The sequence below is a fragment of the Thunnus albacares genome, chromosome 4, assembly GCF_914725855.1.
Source record: "Thunnus albacares chromosome 4, fThuAlb1.1, whole genome shotgun sequence".
Lineage (NCBI taxonomy): Eukaryota > Metazoa > Chordata > Actinopteri > Scombriformes > Scombridae > Thunnus > Thunnus albacares.
The window spans coordinates 174,894-193,723 of NC_058109.1; the positions used below are offsets into that span (position 1 = coordinate 174,894).

General features: G+C 45.1%; 2 protein-coding genes across 5 annotated transcripts in view; one reads left to right on the top strand and one right to left on the bottom strand.

The window, feature by feature from the left end:
• The window catches only part of ddx27 (DEAD (Asp-Glu-Ala-Asp) box polypeptide 27), a 25,825-nt gene extending 25,743 nt beyond the window's left edge, over nt 1-82 (top strand). For all 3 annotated transcript variants that reach the window (XM_044349666.1, XM_044349667.1, XM_044349668.1), the window contains one exon: nt 1-82. This exon is cut by the window's left edge and continues 42 nt beyond it. The gene's annotated coding sequence lies outside the window, so the exon portion shown is untranslated.
• A 658-nt stretch (nt 83-740) lies between these two features.
• Nucleotides 741-18,830, bottom strand: part of LOC122981138 (potassium voltage-gated channel subfamily KQT member 2-like) — a 30,612-nt gene continuing 12,522 nt past the window's right edge. The window contains exons 14-19 of one of the 2 annotated variants that reach the window (XM_044349693.1): nt 14,928-14,975; nt 9,830-9,938; nt 8,255-8,386; nt 7,166-7,286; nt 6,895-7,070; nt 741-4,372 (exon numbers count right to left, since the gene is read on the bottom strand). In XM_044349693.1, the coding sequence (XP_044205628.1) occupies nt 3,733-4,372; nt 6,895-7,070; nt 7,166-7,286; nt 8,255-8,386; nt 9,830-9,938; nt 14,928-14,975 (1,226 nt within the window). In that variant the 3' untranslated portion in view covers nt 741-3,732. The remainder of the gene's footprint in view (nt 4,373-6,894; nt 7,071-7,165; nt 7,287-8,254; nt 8,387-9,829; nt 9,939-14,927; nt 14,976-18,830) is intronic. The other variant, XM_044349694.1, reaches the window with a different exon arrangement.

Consider the following 18,830-nt stretch of genomic DNA (forward strand, 5'->3'; position numbering starts at 1 on the left):
GTCTTCCTCTACATTAATCTTCTTCGTCATCTCTTTGTGCTCCTGTTCAGTTGTTTTGTTCATTAAAGAGGTTTTAAATGAAGTTGCAGTCTGTAGAAAATGTATGAACGTTCTAAGGTTTAAAACAGCGACGTCCTCACAGAGCAGAGCGACGTCCTCACAGAGCAGAGCGACATCCTTACAGAGCGACATCCTCATAGAGCAGAGCGACGTCCTCACAGAGCGACGTCCTTACAGAGCGACGTCCTTACAGAGCGACATCCTCATAGAGCAGAGCGACGTCCTCACAGAGCAGAGCGACATCCTTACAGAGCGACATCCTCATAGAGCAGAGCGACGTCCTCACAGAGCGACGTCCTCACAGAGCGACGTCCTCACAGAGCGACGTCCTTACAGAGCGACATCCTTACAGAGCGACGTCCTCACAGAGCGACGTCCTCACAGAGCGATGTCCTCACAGAGCGACGTCCTCATAGAGCAGAGCGACGTCCTCACAGAGCGACGTCCTCACAGAGCAGAGCGACGTCCTCATAGAGCAGAGCGACGTCCTCACAGAGCAGAGCGACGTCCCCAAACACCCACTTTGGTTACCATCTCGTTTATTGGTTTTAGACCGAAGACTAAAACTGATTTTGTTAAAATAAGATTTTAAAGTTTAATAAATGAATGAAAGTGTAAACTGCAGTTATGTGATGCTGATCGCAGCATCTAAAGAAAAGACTGCAGATGGTTCACTGATATCAGGGTTAAAGGTTTTTAATGAATATTGAAATACAGTCAAACAGGCAACGTTCTGTACAGACAGTTTGTGTTCGTCTGAGGTGCAGAAACAACGTTAACAAAGATTTAAACAAATCACTTTTTCTTCAAAAAGCATTTAAAGGATTTTGAATAAAATACAACTTGATTTTCATCTTGACAGTTGGTGAACATTAAAAACAACGTGTTTATAATATTTGCCAAATATTATCAGGTTATTTTAACAGAAGTTCTATGTTGTTGTGTTCAAACATTAATGCAGAAAAGTTTTAAAAGTTTGGACTCACAGGTGGACAGTCAGACTCACTGGTTCATGACATTTTAAAAATCGACTTATTAAATTTTACTTTCAAAAAAACAATCTTTAGTAAAGAAAAGAGACTTTCAGTTGACTTTTCTTGGTGCCCTTTATGAGGAAGGAAACAAAGAAAGGATGAAGACTAAAGGACACTCGTCGTCATGGAAACTGTAAATAAAGTGGATGAATGAGTGAGAGCAGGTCAGTGAATAAATGAGTAAAACATTTGCAGTCTGTCACCTCGATGATGAAACCGATAGGTCGAAGGTCAGTTTACTGCTGAAACCTCCCAACTACAAACTGTCACATTTTAACTGTTTCTGGGGGCGGGGCTTAATAATAACGCCATGCTCAGGACAATCTTTATGTTTTTAGCTTCTCTGATCAGAAATGTTGAGCTCAGGTAGTAAAACACATGGCGACTGAAGTCCCGCCTGCCCCCTGCTGGATGTCTTCGGTAATACGTCACTGCGTTATTTAATGTTACACAACCGTATATTATTATTAAAGGGTTATTGATTAACAGTTTGGGGCAATTACATCATATATACATAATGCTGCGTTCGTGTCATGTTGGACTCTCTGTTTACGTCATCATCCAAATCTGGACTGATCCCTCCCCCAAACAGAGATTGTCCAATCACAGCTCAGCAACCGTCACTACAGCTCAGTGAAGGCCTTTTCATTAAAACCAAAAACAACCAAAACTGCATTCAACAGTGTTTATCTGCTTTAATGTATGCTGCTAATATTAGCATGTAGAGCTAACTAGCTTATTACCTTCAGCAGTAACACTAACGTGATCTCCACAGCTAAGAATTAGCATAACGTTAACTAGGAGTTACTGTAGTTAATTAGTTTGTGTGGTTACATTCTTAGATGAAAGCACAGTTTCACTCCTCGACCTTAAAGACTTTTCTCTTATGAAAGTGAAACTGATTTATCCAAACAGGATTCTGTTGGAATAAATAACACTGATGCATTTTTCCCTCACATACTTATCTTAGATAACGGTAAATGGGCTGCATTTATATAGTGCCTTTCAACACACGCCACATTCACCTGTTTACACATTCATACACTAATGGCAGAAGCTGCCATGCAGGGTACCAACCTGCTCATCAGGAGGAGTTTCTATAATCCACACACTCACAGCGATGGTACAGCCTTCAGGAGCAATCCAGTATCTTACCTGAGGACACTTCGACATGCGGACTGGAGGAGCCGGGGATCGAACCGCCGATCTTCCAATTAGTGGATGACCCGCTCTGCCTCCTGAGCCACAGCCACCTGGGACTTTAGCTGTGGTCTGTTTTACATCGTTACACCGCACTGTTTGCATAACACTTGTGAGTTGCATATTTAAGACACTTTTACAAGGTTCCTGTTTTAAAACCGGTCAGCTGGAAACATTTAAACATCTTAACCAACAAACAGAGTTAGCATTAAGCTAACTATAACTGATAAAGTCTCCTAGCACCCGCCAACTGTCTCAGAAATGAATTTCAATGACAGATCAACTGTATCTGTACCGTGTTAGACCGGAGATACTGAGGAGGGCGAGGCCCAGTTAAAGGTCAATAACAACTCTGAGCCAAATAAAACCAAACCAACATGGACGCCTCACACAGCAAGTCTATCGCTCAAGATGATAAAAGTGAATGATTAGAGTTGTTATGTTTTCTGCCAGATGAATGAGTTAAATGTATATTAAAGATTCACAGTGATTCTAACTCTGTCTGCACATACAACCATCTCCAGATATCTGAAGACATGAACTCTCAACAGAGCAGAGCGTCACAAACAGTCGTTAATCATTACTACTGGAGCCTCGTCTGCATCAGCTTCATGAACGAGACAGGAAGGAAATAAAGAGCTGTGACATTCAGGCTGAACACAAACACAGCTGGTGTGTTTGTAGCTAACGTACAGCTAACGTCTACACAATCTGTGAAAACAGACACGAGGTGAAACTTTGCCTCAGATCCAGTCTGAATAATTCCTGTCAGGGCGGTTTGTGTTTTCCAGTTTTCATAATGATGTTCAGTCTGTTGGTTTAATAGAGTAAAATAATGAGACTATAAAGACATGAAGTGAAGATATTTCAACCTTTGGATCTCTCGCTCCACAGTTCCTGTAGAGGCCAGTATACACCTGAACCTGTTACCAGGAGAGAAGCTCAGGTTTCAGCTGAAAGCTCACGATGAATCTGTTTTTTGAGCTCTGGACAGGAAATGGAGAAAACAAACAACAACAGTGTCTGTTGCCATGGTGATGTCCGTCTGTTGTTCCCAGGATGCTTTGCTTTTTTAAATTAATGTAACATTGAGCTGTAGTTATGTGATACTGATAGCAGTGTAACATGGAAACAAGCCACCAGTTAGGTGTGAGCATGTCCCAGCAGTGAACCAATCAGGTGTGAGCATGTCCCAGCAGTGAACCAATCAGGTGTGAGCGTGTTCCAGCAGTGAACCAATCAGGTGTGAGCGTGTTCCAGCAGTGAACCCATCAGTGACAGTGAAAACAAACATTTGCTGTACAGGTTGAAACATTCACATCCTTTGTGCCTTTGAAAGTTCCCATGATGCTTCACTCTTTAGCTCCAGCTGGTGTTTGTAGTCTTTGAGGTTGCAGTTTAACTGTTCTGCTGGTTCTGCTCTGGTTTACATCCAGCTCTACTTGGTTCCGGGCCAGCCCCGGTCCGAGTGTGGCGAGCGAGCGCAGAGCTCTGAGTCGGAGTCTGACTCCCCCTCAGCGATGTAGGGGCGGACAGTGGCGGAGTGGGCGGCGCCCCCCCCCCCTCGGTCTCCCGGGTTGGTGCCGGTAGGGTAGAAGCTGTTGTTCAGGAAGTCCAGGTTCTCTCTGGATTGCGAGATGGAGAAGCCACTGAAGGAGCGCTCCAGTTCCTCGTGGTCCACAGACGGGATAGAGATGGAGGTGTCACTGTCCGGCTTCACCTCCTCTCCTCCTCCCGCTCTCCTGGTCCCGTTGGCCCCCTCTCCTCCCCTCTCTGATCTCTCTGCCCCCCCTCGATCACCAGTGCTGTGCCGGTTTGATCGGTTCCCACCGTGTCTTTCTCCAGCCGGAGGCGGTGGAAGTCGAACTAGCGACCCATCCCCCACTGGACTTGGAGTGTTGCCGTGGCTGCGCTGAGGAGGGGGTGGGGCCTGCTGGTGGAGCTGGGAGCTGATTGGCTGCCAGGAGGTGGAGGGTGGGCAGGTGGGGGGGTTGTAGCTCCTGTGTCCAGTGGAGCTGCTGGAGCGGACCATTTTCGTCACGAAACGACTCTTTTCCACATGATCGCTGGGCAACACCCTGCAAACAACAACAACACCTTAAAAACATGTCAACACCCTGCAAACAACAACAACACCTTAAAAACATGTCAACACCCTGCAAACAACAACAACACCTTAAAAACATGTCAACACCCTGCAAACAACAACATTTAATCAAAACAACTGCATCTGTTTTGTTAATGGTTCTAGTGTGTTAGTAGTCTTATTTAATTTCAGTGAACATGTGACCATTTGACTATCACACTTGTGGCTGCGATGTCACCACTGTGCACTTCATGAATGCAGCACACACACACACTCACCTTCTTTCTATCCTCCTGGTCAGTAAGAGCTTACACCAGTTGCTCTGTGGTTTACTACTGTAAACCAAGACAGGGAACTAAATCTTGGGCTGCCTTATGCTTGGCAACCGCTTGGTGTGGCGTGAAGTAGTAGTTTGGTTTGCAGGTGGCGAGTGTTCTTGTTGGGTGCAGACTCTGCACCGGTTCGGCGAGTGAGTCGGATATATGGTGTTGCACAGAGATGCAGCGTTTCAGCATTAGGCTCATTTGAGAGTCGATCACTGGTGATCACCGCATAATGCCTGCCAGTTAGATTTGTGTCTGACTTGATCTCGACTAGCTCTGACATCATGCACGCGAGTGTAATAATAACCTCACAAGATCAAGACGGCTGCAGTTGTTGGAGCCAACTGCTCCTCACCGACTGAAAGGATCACAGCATGATGGGAAAAGCCTGGCTGTCACCTGATCAAAAAACTGGCTCAGGTGTTGGGTCAACAAGACGTTTTATCTTAATTTTTTGTTTAATTGTTAACATTTGGATTTCAGTAATATGATCTGTGGAGGTGGGCGTGGTTGGTGTTCAGCTGCAGGAGAGCAGTGCCAGGTGAGTTGATGGGCACAGCTGGTGCTTGTGAACTAATTGTATTCTCCCTTTCAAATGCAGTAGTGTGCTGAACCTCAGATGACTGCTGTACACCACAGAGATAGACAGACTGGCTGTCAGATATTGTTTGGCAAAGCCCAAAACTATTACTTTGAGTGACTCCATACGCCAGAAGAGCTCTGATTATTGGCAGCTCCATAGTGAGAAACGTGAAGTTAGCGACAACAACAGCCACAGTTAAATGTATTTCTGGGGCCAGAGCGGACGACATAGAATCACATTTAAAACTGCTGGCTAAGAATAAACGTAAATATGGTACGATTGTTATTCATGTCAGCGGGAACGACTCCTGATTACGCCAATCAGAGGTCACTAGAATTAATGTTGAGTCGGTGTGTACGTATGCAAATACAACCCAGAGCTGAGACCAGGAAGCAGAGCTGCAGTCCTACACGGTTCTCTGCGCTTCCATGAGAGCAGTTACCCACCCAAAACCACATAGAGACTGCGTCTGTCCCCAAAACCACATAGAGACTGCGTCTGTCCCCGAAACCACATAGAGACTGCGTCTGTCCCCAAAACCACATAGAGACTGTGTCTGTCCCCAAAACCACATAGAGACTGTGTCTGTCCCCAAAACCACATAGAGACCGCGTCTGTCTTGGACTAATACTATTCACCTTAACCACAACACATTATCTAATGATATAGCTGCTCTGGATGGCATTACCCTGGCCTCCAGCACCACCGTAAGGAATCTGGGAGTTATCTTTGATCAGGATATGTCCTTTAACTCCCACATAAATCAAATCTCAAGGACTGCCTTTTTTCACTTACATAATATCACAAAAATCACATCCTGTCCCTAAAAGATGCAGAAAAACTAGTCCACACATTTGTTACTTCTAGGCTGGATTATTGCAATTCCTTATTATCAGGCTGCTCTAACAAGTCTCTAAAGACTCTCCAGCTGGTCCAGAATGCAGCTGCACGTGTTCTGACTAAAACTAGAAAAAGAGACCACATTTCTCCCATTTTAGCTTCGCTGCATTGGCTTCCTGTAAAATCTAGAATAGAATTTAAAATCCTTCTCCTAACTTACAAAGCCCTTAATGGTCAGACACCATCATATCTTAAAGAGCTCATAATACCGTATTATCCCACTAGAACACTGCGCTCCCAGTATGCAGCTTACTGGTGGTTCCTACAGTGTTTAAAAGTAGAATGGGAGGCAGAGCCTTCAGCTATCAGGCTCCTCTTCTATGGAACCATCTACCGGATTCAGTCCGGGGTGCAGACACCCTCTCTATGTTTAAGAGTAGGCTTCAAACTTTCCTTTTTGATAAAGCTTATAGTTAGGGCCGACCAGGCTCACCTTGGATCAGCCCTTAGTTATGCTAATAATAATAATGTGCAGTGGTGATGTCATACCCACAGGTGTGATTAATTTGGTATAATGCTCATGACCTAAAGGTGACAGAAATGGTTACAGGTTCACTGTCATTCATAAAACTGTGTTTTATGAACATCTGTTCTGTTGTGTTGTTCGTTCTGTTGTTGTGTGTTGGTTTTAGTGTATTAATGGTTCTGTTATGTTAGTGGTTCTGCTGTGTTAACGGTTCTGAATTCCCAGTAATAGTAGGCACTGACTGCAGGATCTTTGGGATAGACTGGCTTTTCTCCAGCTGATCCACCGGACTGTGGTAGGGCGGGGCTGGGTCGGGCTCCTTGGATCCGAAGTAGGCGTCGGTCTCAGCCTGAGGGATTCCCATTCGCTGGATGTAGATATTTACCAGGAAGTCCAACTTCCTCTCCATGGACAGGACCTGAGAGGCAGGACCAAAGTAATCAAAGTAAACACCTTGCAGGTTCAGCCATTAGGAAAAGCCTGTTTAGCATCACACTGGTAGCCACTGGTTACCTGCTTCTCTACCTTCCCCAACCGTCCCATCATGCTCGGGTCCTCAGGTAGCTCCTCATTGGCTGCTTTGGGACGGTCCTTGTCTGCGATTGGTGTTCCTCTTCCAACTATCTGATCCACCCTGCCAATCAGGAGAGACATCACACAGTGACCTCACACAGTGACCTCACAGTAAATTAATACTCATCCTGAAGCTGCAGAGTCTCTGAGGGTGGAACTGAAAACAGAGAAATATTCTATAGTAGAATGAAAGATTCTTTATCTGTAAATACTCACTAAGTTTAAGTACTACTACTACTCCCACTACCTTTAATAATGGGGCAGCTGTGGCTCAGGAGGTAGAGCGGCTTGTCCACTAACTGGAAGATTGGCAGTTTGATCCTGGGCTCCTCAAAGTGTCGTTGGGCAAATTGCTCCCGAAAGGTGTGTGTGTGTGTGTGTGTGTGTGTGTGTGTGTGTGTGTGTGTGTGTGTGTGTGTGAGTGAGTGTGAATGAGCATTAGAATCTCTTCCTAATGAGCAGGTAGGCACCTGTGTGTGAATGGGTGAATGTGTCAAAGCCCATTTACCATTATATATCTGATAAGTATGCAAAGGAAAATGTATCAGACTGTGATTTATTCCAACAGAATCCTGTTTGGATAAATCATTGTTTCACTTTCATAAGAGAAAAGTCTTTAAGGTCGAGGAGTGAAACTGTGATATGCTTTCATCTCAGAATGTAACCACACAAACTAATTAATTGACTCCTAGTTAATGTTATGCTAATTCTTAGCCGTGGAGATAACATTAGTGTTTATCTGCTTTAATGTACACAGTGCACAGCCTCTGCCATCCGTGTATGAATGTGTGTGTGAATGAGTGAATGTTGGCATGTAGTGTGAAGCACTTTGAGTTGTCAGAAGACTAGAAAGGTGCAATATAAATGCAGTCCATTTAATAATAATATTCATGCTCGCTTCAGTGAATGTGGCTTCTTTCATTGAGTCCGGTGTTACATCATGATTCCAACAAGGAAAAATTTGGCAGATACTGAAGCAACCTGAGATACACATGCCAGGGGTCAGGGGTCAGAGGTCAGAGGACTTACCTTGACTGGAGATTCTTGATGCGGGCAAGCATGTCCAGGTGTCCGGCTGAATACTGTTCAATGACGTCCATGACGTCATACGGTCGCAGACTCTCCTTAAACTTCCTCTTAGACACCATGAACCGCATCAGACTGAGACAGAGAAAAGGGGTAAGTCCTAACCCTGGTCTCTGTTGACCTGATCCATCTCTTAGAAACCATGAATCGGACTGAGACAGACAACAGGGGTCAGAGGTCAGGGGTCAGTCCTCACCCTGATCTCTGTAGACCTGATCCATCTCTTAGGCTGTGTTCAGAATTGCATACTATCGTACAATTCATACTAAGTGTGATGTCAAATTGAGTATGTAGTGTGTTCCAGCTGCACAGTATGTGGACTTTGTGTATGTGAGATATGTAAACTAGATTCGTAAGAATTTCTGAGGATGTGGCGCGAGCTTACTGAACATACCAAACTGAAATTTTGAGTTAGGCTATAAGCTGTAGGACTGTTAACATGACACAAGTTTTAATATTTTTTCAGGTGACAAAGTAACATTTATATTCCCAATATGTCAGTTTATCCAAATAAATCCAACGGTTTTAGAGATGTTTGGGAGCCTCTGACAGGGGTTTGGACTGGTCTCTGCAGACCCAATCCATCTGTTAGACCTACAGAGTCCTCTGACAGGGGTTTGGACTGGTCTCTGTAGACCCAATCCATCTGTTAGACCTACAGAGTCCTCTGACAGGGGTTTGGACTGGTCTCTGTAGACCCAATCCATCTGTTAGACCTACAGAGTCCTCTGACGGGGGTTTGGACTGGTCTCTGTAGACCCAATCCATCTGTTAGACCTACAGAGTCCTCTGACGGGGGTTTGGACTGGTCTCTGTAGACCCAATCCATCTGTTAGACCTACAGAGTCCTCTGACGGGGGTTTGGACTGGTCTCTGTAGACCCAATCCATCTGTTAGACCGACAGAGTCCTATGACGGGGATTTGGTGCTTGTCTTGGGGTTGTTGCTGTTGCTGATGGAGGCCTGTACAGACCTCCTTTGTGATCCTGGACTGTATTCACTTTATAAACCTGGACTGTTGCAAATCTGCTCTGAGGAACGAAAAATAACAAAAAAACTGCATTTGGAACTAAAAATTCTCAATTCTTATATTTTAAAAATGAAAACGCCAAAACCTCTGATCTGCAGGAGAGACAACAACACAAGGGATAATAATAATAATAATATAACAATGATAATGATGATGGTGTTAATAATGATAATTATGATAATAATAATAATGATGATGGTAATAATGAGGAGAAGTCTAGACATGACAGAGGAGTTTCAGTGAGACTCAGACGGAAACAGAACACAACTGAACCTAACTGGAGGTCAGACTGACAGCTCTTACCCAACAGCTGATGGTGACCTTTGACCCTGGGGTGAGCACAAATAAATAAACAAACAGAAAATAATGTGAATAAAAAGCAGAATGACTTCAGTGCGTAATAATTAGCAAATAAACGGTGGAGAGAGCAGTGAGTGATGAGCAGATGAAAATAAAATGATGTTCTGGGTGAAAACAACAGTTCGTACCAGATGGCTCTGATGGTGACCTTTAACCCTGGAGTCAGATCCTGCGGGACAAACTCACAGTGGCAGCTCTTGTTATCATCGACCATGTCTTCTCCTGGCAGGCTGGCCTCTGCAACAATAATAATAACAATAACACCAATACAGTAACTAGAATGTGCACTTCCTGAAGAGAAGACTGTTAGCTGCTGCTCCACCAGGAACTTTTTAAATCTTGTAGCGCCACCTGCAGATCAAATTTTATCAAATGCTACAGACTTGTTCAGCACCCTTGTCTGTTGTTCAATCTGTGTATATATCTGAGTTTACTTTGCATTGATAGCACCTTTAGTAGCCTTTGATTTATTTGCTGTAATGATAAGTTTCAGTGGTGGTTGTTATTGCTTCATTCCTATGTTTAGACAATAACTGTGTTTGAAGTTATACTATCTTTTGTTGGATTATAAATTTATTGGAATTAAAAATTATGATGTCTACACTAATATCTTGTGTTTTTTCTTCAGCTGTCAGATAAACCAGTTAAATTATTCCTTCTTACAGAATGGACTGGAACCTGCTGGCATTTGCTCATCTGTCAAACAGACAAGCCATTGAGTTGATTGATATTCCTGGAGCCAGACTGTCCTTAGGAGATATCATTATTCAACCTAAATATTCTTAAATATCAAAATACAAATTGCTAAGCTCTGTCCAAGGTCCTCCAAGTATGGTATGTATCAAGCTTGATGAACATTTGATGGAATATGTGCAAAATAAACCGAAAAAATATGTGCTGAGGCACAATGAGACATGATAAAGAGGCTCTTGTGTGTGTGTGTGTGTGTGTGTGTGTGTGTGTGTGTGTGTGTGTGTGTGTGTGTGTGTGTGCCAGTATGTTTGTGAAACAAAGGCAGTTTTGAATGGTGAATGAAACCCCAAGCCACTGAAGGTTTGAATGCACCAACAGTTAAAAGGGAGAGAGAGTGTCTCAATCAGCTGATTGGACCCAGCGTTTGTGTCTGCTCTAGTGGTAACATGGTAACATTTACTTGAATGAGAATATAGTGAACAGAAGGGGGTGTAAACCTGAACAAGGGAGTTCAGAGAGATGGGAGCCGTTTTAGTTAGCATAACTAAAGTGGAGAAAGGTGTGCTGGAGTCGGCGCAGAGCCACACCAGCTGCACCTCATCTCTCTTATCAAGCCTCTACAAATACTCAGCTCTGCCACTACCACCCTGCCAGATTGTAGCCTCTGCACACTATGTTTCAAGCCATTTTTCATGTATTTACCAGTTTTCATGTTGTTACATGCTGCCAATATCCTGACCCTCCCCCTGCAATTCCATCTGCTCTTTCTCCAGCCCCTTGTCTCGTCCCGTCAGCCCTGCTTCCTTGTCCTGCACTCCCGCTCTTCTCAACTTCAAACCTCAATCCCAGTTTCTCAGCTACCTGCCCAAGCTTCCCCAGGCCAGTATTCCCTTTCTGTAACCTTTTGAATAAATACCTTGTTCCTATCATATCCCTGTGTCTGCACTTGGGTTCACCTGCTCCACCCCATGTAACAGTACAATCTGGCCAAAGACATGAAGGAACAGAAATTCAGCTGCTCAGCCTGCCAATTACCTGGGAGGCTTCTGACGTACCAAGAGACATTCTTTTTGATACAGCACCAGGCTCCTCACTGCAAGCTGGAAGATGGATCCTGAGATGGCCCTTAGAGTGGCTTCCTCCAAGTGGAGAGTCACTTTTAACCCTGTTCCTCCCAGGCCCAACATTAAAGCTTCCTGTGTTTCCCCGGAGTCTCCCAATTCCTCCTTGAAGCAGCCAAGCAGTAGCCATCCAGCCTCCAAGCCCCCAGCAGCCAAGCTATCCTGTTTCTCCCAAACCTGTCACTCCAGTCTCCTTTGCACTTTCGTCTGCATCTCAGCCCACATCCCAGTCTGCACTCTAGCCTGCATCTCAACCTGCACCAAGTTCCTGAGCTGTAGCAGTCCCATTACTGAGCTGCAGCAGTCCCCTGTTCCTGAGCTGCAGCAGTCCCCTGTTCCTGAGCTGCAGCAGTCCCCTGTTCCTGAGCTGCAGCAGTCCCCTGTTCCTGAGCTGCAGCAGTCCTCTGTTCCTGAGCTGCAGCAGTCTCCTGTTCCTGAGCTGCAGCAGTCCCCTGTTCCTGAGCTGCAGCAATCACCTGTTCCTGAGCTGCAGCAGTCTCCTGTTCCTGAGCTGCAGCAGTCTCCTGTTCCTAAGCTGCAGCAGTCCCCTGTTCCTGAGCTGCAGCAGTCCCCTGTTCCTGAGCTGCAGCAGTCCCCTGTTCCTGAGCTGCAGCAGTCTCCTGTTCCTGAGCTGCAGCAGTCTCCTGTTCCTGAGCTGCAGCAGTCCCCTGTTCCTGAGCTGCAGCAGTCTCCTGTTCCTGAGCTGCAGCAGTCCCCTGTTCCTGAGCTGCAGCAGTCCCCTGTTCCTGAGCTGCAGCAGTCCCCTGTTCCTGAGCTGCAGCAGTCTCCTGTTCCTGAGCTGCAGCAGTCTCCTGTTCCTGAGCTGCAGCAGTCCCCTGTTCCTGAGCTGCAGCAGTCCCCTGTTCCTGAGCTGCAGCAGTCCCCTGTTACTGAGCTGCAGCAGTCCCCTGTTCCTGAGCTGCAGCAGTCCCCTGTTCCTGAGCTGCAGCAGTCCCCTGTTCCTGAGCTGCAGCAATCACCTGTTCCTGAGCTGCAGCAGTCCCCTGTTCCTGAGCTGCAGCAGTCCCCTGTTACTGAGCTGCAGCAGTCCCCTGTTCCTGAGCTGCAGCAGTCCCCTGTAACTGAGCTGCAGCAGTCCCCTGTTCCTGAGCTGCAGCAGTCCCCTGTTCCTGAGCTGCAGCAGTCCCCTGTTCCTGAGCTGCAGCAGTCCCCTGTTACTGAGCTGCAGCAGTCCCCTGTTCCTGAGCTGCAGCAGTCCCCTGTTACTGAGCTGCAGCAGTCCCCTGTTCCTGAGCTGCAGCAGTCCCCTGTTACTGAGCTGCAGCAGTCCCCTGTTCCTGAGCTGCAGCAGTCCCCTGTAACTGAGCTGCAGCAGTCCCCTGTAACTGAGCTGCAGCAGTCCCTTGTTACTGAGCTGCAGCAGTCCCCTGTTCCTGAGCTGCAGCAGTCCCCTGTTACTGAGCTGCAGCAGTCCCCTGTTCCTGAGCTGCAGCAGTCCCCTGTAACTGAGCTGCAGCAATCACCTGTTCCTGAGCTGCAGCAGTCCCCTGTTCCTGAGCTGCAGCAGTCCCCTGTTCCTGAGCTGCAGCAGTCCCCTGTTCCTGAGCTGCAGCAGTCCCTTGTTACTGAGCTGCAGCAGTCCCCTGTTCCTGAGCTGCAGCAGTCCCCTGTTCCTGAGCTGCAGCAGTCCCTTGTTACTGAGCTTTCCTCCTGCTTTCCAGTCGCCCTCCCGAGCATCTCTGCCCATGTTTCCTGCCTCCTGGTTGCGCCCCCAAGCGACTCCGCCTATCTGCCCTGTCTATCATGGTTTCCAGCCCTGGGGCCTTCTGCCTGAGGATCCTTGCTCTGCCCCTGTTCGGTCCCCTGTTCTGTCCTCAGGATGTCTGTTTGAGCTCCTCTGCCCTTCTCATATTCAGTGGCCAAGCCGAGATAGTTTCAGCTGTCAGAGTTGCTTCGTGCTGTGCAGTTCTCCGCGGTGTTTGAGTAGATGATTGTAGAAAAGATGCTGATTAACTGGTTTTAAAAGTTGAAGTATTTTGCTGAATTGCAGAGTAGCCAAATCTCTCAGTAGACTGAACAGACTGTAATGACCAACCTGAATGGATGTTTTAAATCATACTAGATGAGTAATGAATGTTTGTTGCTAATGGATTAAAATTATCACTGAGTTTGGTGCAGCAGAACGTTCTCTCAACGAGAGAATAAGCTGTTTCCAGCTAATTTACCTCAAGGCAGTGATGCCTTTTATCACAGATCACTAACACAACACGTGTACAGATGATCAAGGTTTTATTTTAGTTGTTTTGTCATTTTGTCATTAACTGTGTCTCTCTTCTTTTGTTTCAGTTCTCTGGATTCAGACGCTACAGCAGCATCCATGAATGCCTCCTACAGAGCAGCTGGACGGCAACACCCAGCAGCAGATTTGTGCAATTGCAGCTGCATTCTTTTGAATAAAAACAAAACTAACAGAACAAAATCAAAAAAAATGTTTAATTTCACACTTGCTTTGGCAAAGTAAACACATGTTTCCCATGCAAATAAAGCCCCTTTGAACTGAACATTGAATTGATAGAGAGGGAATACAAGATTGTGCACAAATGTCCCTGTTTGGTTTTTGGTTTCCAGCACAGACTTCTTGTCTTTTCCACAAGAATACCTTGTGAGTTGAAATTGTTTGGGTCAATTTTGATTTAGACAACAGAGGATGCAATAAAAGTGCTAAGGGTCACTGTCTTCATCAGTAACTCACTGAGTCCTCCAGTTAGGCATAGTCTATCCACATTGTTTCAGAAATTTAGTAAATAATTAAACATTACATAAAACATTTAAAAGAATTGGTGACTTTTTAAAGAGTTATTGAATTAACTTTATATTGTCCCATTTAAAAATTCGGTACTAACTGCAAACTTCACAGTTTAAATATTGTGTAGAGTCGGAAAGCACTCTCCCTATCACTTAAGATTAAGACCTCAGAAACGATTCCTCCCAGTTATATATGTACATTTTGACAGAGAGGAGGCTTGTGGCAATATGTTGAGGTATGATATGTGCTTGGAGAGTTAAAACTATGGGAGTGAGACATGTTTAGAATTGTTTTCTTCAGTGCTTTAGCCTCTGCTTCATGATGTCAAACTAATGAGATTCATTCTGGACTCACATCGCTCCAAAAGTACAAAAGGCATCACAGCAATGAACAAACACAACTCTGAATACTGAAAGTTTGTTGGACGTTTTAAAGTGAGAACAGAGTCTGTAGGAAAACATACGTCCGAACATGTTACAACTGAGATGGATCATTCTGCCATAAAGGGTTACGACATTATAAATATCAATATTTAATACATATATACAATCAATATGCTAGAAAACACTGTGTGTGTGTGTAGGTGTGTGTGTGTGTAGGTGTGTGTATGTGTGTGTGTAGGTGTGTATGTGTGTGTGCGCTGACCTGGGGAGTTCTTCTGTCTGAACTCTTCATCCTGCATCTCTATCAGCACTGCAGCAGGAGAAAGAGAAGAGACAGATTCCACACATCATCATCATCATCACTATCATCATCATCATCACTATCGTCGTCATCATCATCATCACTATTATCTTCATCATCACTATCGTCATCATCATCATCATCACTATTATCTTCATCATCACTATCGTCGTCATCATCATCATCACTATTATCTTCATCATCACTATCGTCATCATCATCACTATCATCATCATCACTATCGTCGTCATCATCATCATCACTATCATCATCATCATCAGTATCATCTTCATCATCACTATTGTCATAATTAACATCACTATCATTATCATCATCATCATCATTATCACTATCATCATCATCATCATCATCACTATCGTCGTCGTTGTCATCATCATCATCACCATCATTTTCATCATCATCACTATCATCTTCATCATCATCACTATCACCATCAACACTATCATCATCATCATCATCACTATCATTGTTATCATCACTATCATCATCAGTATCATCATCTTCATCATCACTATCATCTTCATCATCATCACTATCATCTTCATCATCATCATCACTATCATCATCATCACTATCATCATCATCAACCATGGTCAGGTCAGGGTAACCTTGTCAGGTCAGGGTAACCTGGTTAGGTCAGGGTAACCTGGTCGGGTTAGGGTAACCTGGTCGGGTCAGGGTAAACTGGTAGGGTTAGGGTAACCTGGTTGGGTCAGGGTAACCTGGTCGGGTCAGGGTAACCTGGTCGGGTCAGGGTAAACTGGTTGGGTCAGGGTAAACTGGTTGGGTTAGGATAACCTGGTCAGGTCAGGGTAACCTGGTCGGGTCAGGGTAAACTGGTTGGGTCAGGGTAACCTTGTCGGGTTAGGGTAACCTGGTCGGGTCAGGGTAAACTGGTCGGGTCAGGGTAACCTGGTTGGGTTAGGGTAACCTGGTCGGGTTAGGGTAACCTGGTTGGGTCAGGGTAACCTGGTCGGGTTAGGGTAACCTGGTTGGGTCAGGGTAAACTGGTTGGGTCAGGGTAACCTGGTTGGGTCAGGGTAAACTGGTTGGGTCAGGGTAACCTTGTCGGGTTAGGGTAACCTGGTTGGGTCAGGGTAAACTGGTAGGGTTAGGGTAACCTGGTTGGGTTAGGGTAACCTGGTCGGGTTAGGGTAACCTGGTTGGGTCAGGGTAACCTGGTCGGGTCAGGGTAAACTGGTTGGGTCAGGGTAACCTTGTCGGGTTAGGGTAACCTGGTTGGGTCAGGGTAAACTGGTAGGGTTAGGGTAACCTGGTTGGGTTAGGGTAACCTGGTCAGGTTAGGGTAACCTGGTCGGGTCAGGGTAAACTGGTTGGGTCAGGGTAAACTGGTTGGGTTAGGGTAACCTGGTCAGGTTAGGGTAACCTGGTTGGGTCAGGGTAAACTGGTAGGGTTAGGGTAACCTGGTTGGGTTAGGGTAATCTGGTCAGGTTAGGGTAACCTGGTTGGGTCAGGGTAAACTGGTTGGGTTAGGGTAACCTGTTTGAGTTAGGGTAACCTGGTCGGGTTAGGGTAACCTGGTCGGGTTAGGGTAACCTGGTTGGGTTAGGGTAACCTGGTCAGGTTAGGGTAACCTACTTAGTAAAGTATAAGGGATCCTTCTCCTGGTCCCCTCCATCCCAAGATATCCAGCTGAACAACAGATTTGACATCCTGAATAAACAGGATTTTTCCTTTGCTTTCTGGTTACTTGCAGCCTGTGGAAAGTATCTAGAGCTCACAGTTTAAGGATGAAAAAGCGACAGCACAAGTTTGAGCCAAGTTACACACAGCCAAGGGTTATCCTGCTCTTGGAAGTGTAAAAGCATCTGTCCCCCCACCGTTTCCCCACAGAATCTGTGCACCTCAATGTGCCCCTCTGCTTCCTCAGGCCAAGCCCTGCTATTGCCACGCCCCCTACCCTCACTAATAATTGGCAACTCCATTGTGAGACATGTAAAGAAGAAAACAACTGAAACTCTCTCTTTCCCTGGGGCTAAAGTCTCGGACGTCATAGCAAAGATCACAAGTATCATGAATAACCACTCCTCTGCCAAAATGTAATTCACATCGGAGTAAATGATATCCGAGATTGCACAACTGAGTTGCTGAAACAAGATTTTAAAACAGTTTAGCAGGATTTTAAGTCACCACACCTGGCTCCAGTCAATGTGCACAGTGCACAATCTTATATTTAATGATAATTTTAATCTTTTTTGGCCAGGATGGGCTTCATCCCAGTGGTCTGGGTGCAAATATTCTGGCGGAAAACATATTCTACATTGTATTTAACCATACCAACAAATGACTTACATCTGACCCCTCTAGTACTACCCCAAATGCCCCAGAACCAACAAAGAATCCGCTGACCCACCTCATCTCCCCTGCCTCACACAGCATTATAACCCCAAGCCTCTAAAAATATCAACACTAATTAGGCCCAGATCTGACAAGCTAAGGATCAACAGGGCTAATCCACACAATGTAAGGCATACCAGACAAACCGGTCAGGAGTCTAATGTACAACTTGTTAAATGTGCCTTGTATAATGTAAGGTCACTATCAGGCAAAACCTTCATATTAAATGACTACATTACCTCCAAATGACTTAGATTGTTTATTTTTAACCGAAACCCTGCTTCCGCCTGGTAAATTTAGTCAGCTGATTGAGGTGTGCCCCCCAAACTTTGAATCACTTAGCTCTCCTGGGGTCAGTGGTCGTGGAGGAGGTCTGGCTGTAGTCTTCAAAGATTAATGTAAGTGCAGCCCCATTGTCGTGGGTGATCTATCCAGTTTTGGGGCTCTAATGTTTTGTTCCAGTGGATTAAAGACAAACAAAAGGAACACAGTGGTACACTTTCTACCAATGGGAAACCTTTCTGCTACTTTAAAGCGGAATAACACTTATTTCTTAAAAAATTTGCAACCAGTTTTAGTTCATTTACTGTATGATATTTCAGATTTACTACAGATTAACCTTCAGAGTGAATCCCAACTCATACAAATTTAATTCAATTGAATTTTATGAATTCCTCTTCTTCCCTCTCTTGTTTCCATGAAAACTAGCAGCTTGATACTGGAACGCAGTAATCTCTTTTTTTCTGTTACATTAGTCCGGTAATGTTTGTTGTAACATGGCTGCAATTCTTGATTTAGGTGCAAGATTTAAAGGTCCAGTGTTTCCAGTTTTTCATACTTAAATCACAATGGGAAAGGAAAAAAAGCAACAACAAAAACAACAAAAAACAAACAGCAAGATATACCCACGAGTTCAAACATGAAAGTAATCAATCCAGGAGAAGGACCGCTGGTTCTGTGTATCCATTTTCTTTTATAAACACTTGAGCGGTCCAAGCTAGGATCCATTATACAATTTAGATCCCCTCCAAAGATCAGTTGGCATGTTTTTAAGTTTGGAGGGGAGTCTGTAAGCAAAGTCAATGTCATCCCGGTGGGGAGCATATACGTCCACTAACAAAACAGGTATGGGGAATAGAGAGCCCGTCACAATCATATATACATATATATAACATTTGTTGGAGCAAACTGTATTTTTTGCTGATCAATACTGCAACGCCCCACGCCCACATTTTCAAATGTGTCTCTTGGAGGAAAATAACACCAGCTCTTAGATTTTTTAGACGGGCAAACACTCTTGAGTGTTTTATTGGTCTGTTCCATGAGATAAATCTATCCAGTCATAGAATTTTTGCGCCTCGTCTGCAGCGTTGAAGGAATGAGTTTCCCCCTTATAATCCACCTTTAGCAGAGCAGGAAAGATCATGTGAAACCACTCCTGGAGGTGGGCCCGGAGTGCGGTGTGCCAAGACAGTGCGCCCGGC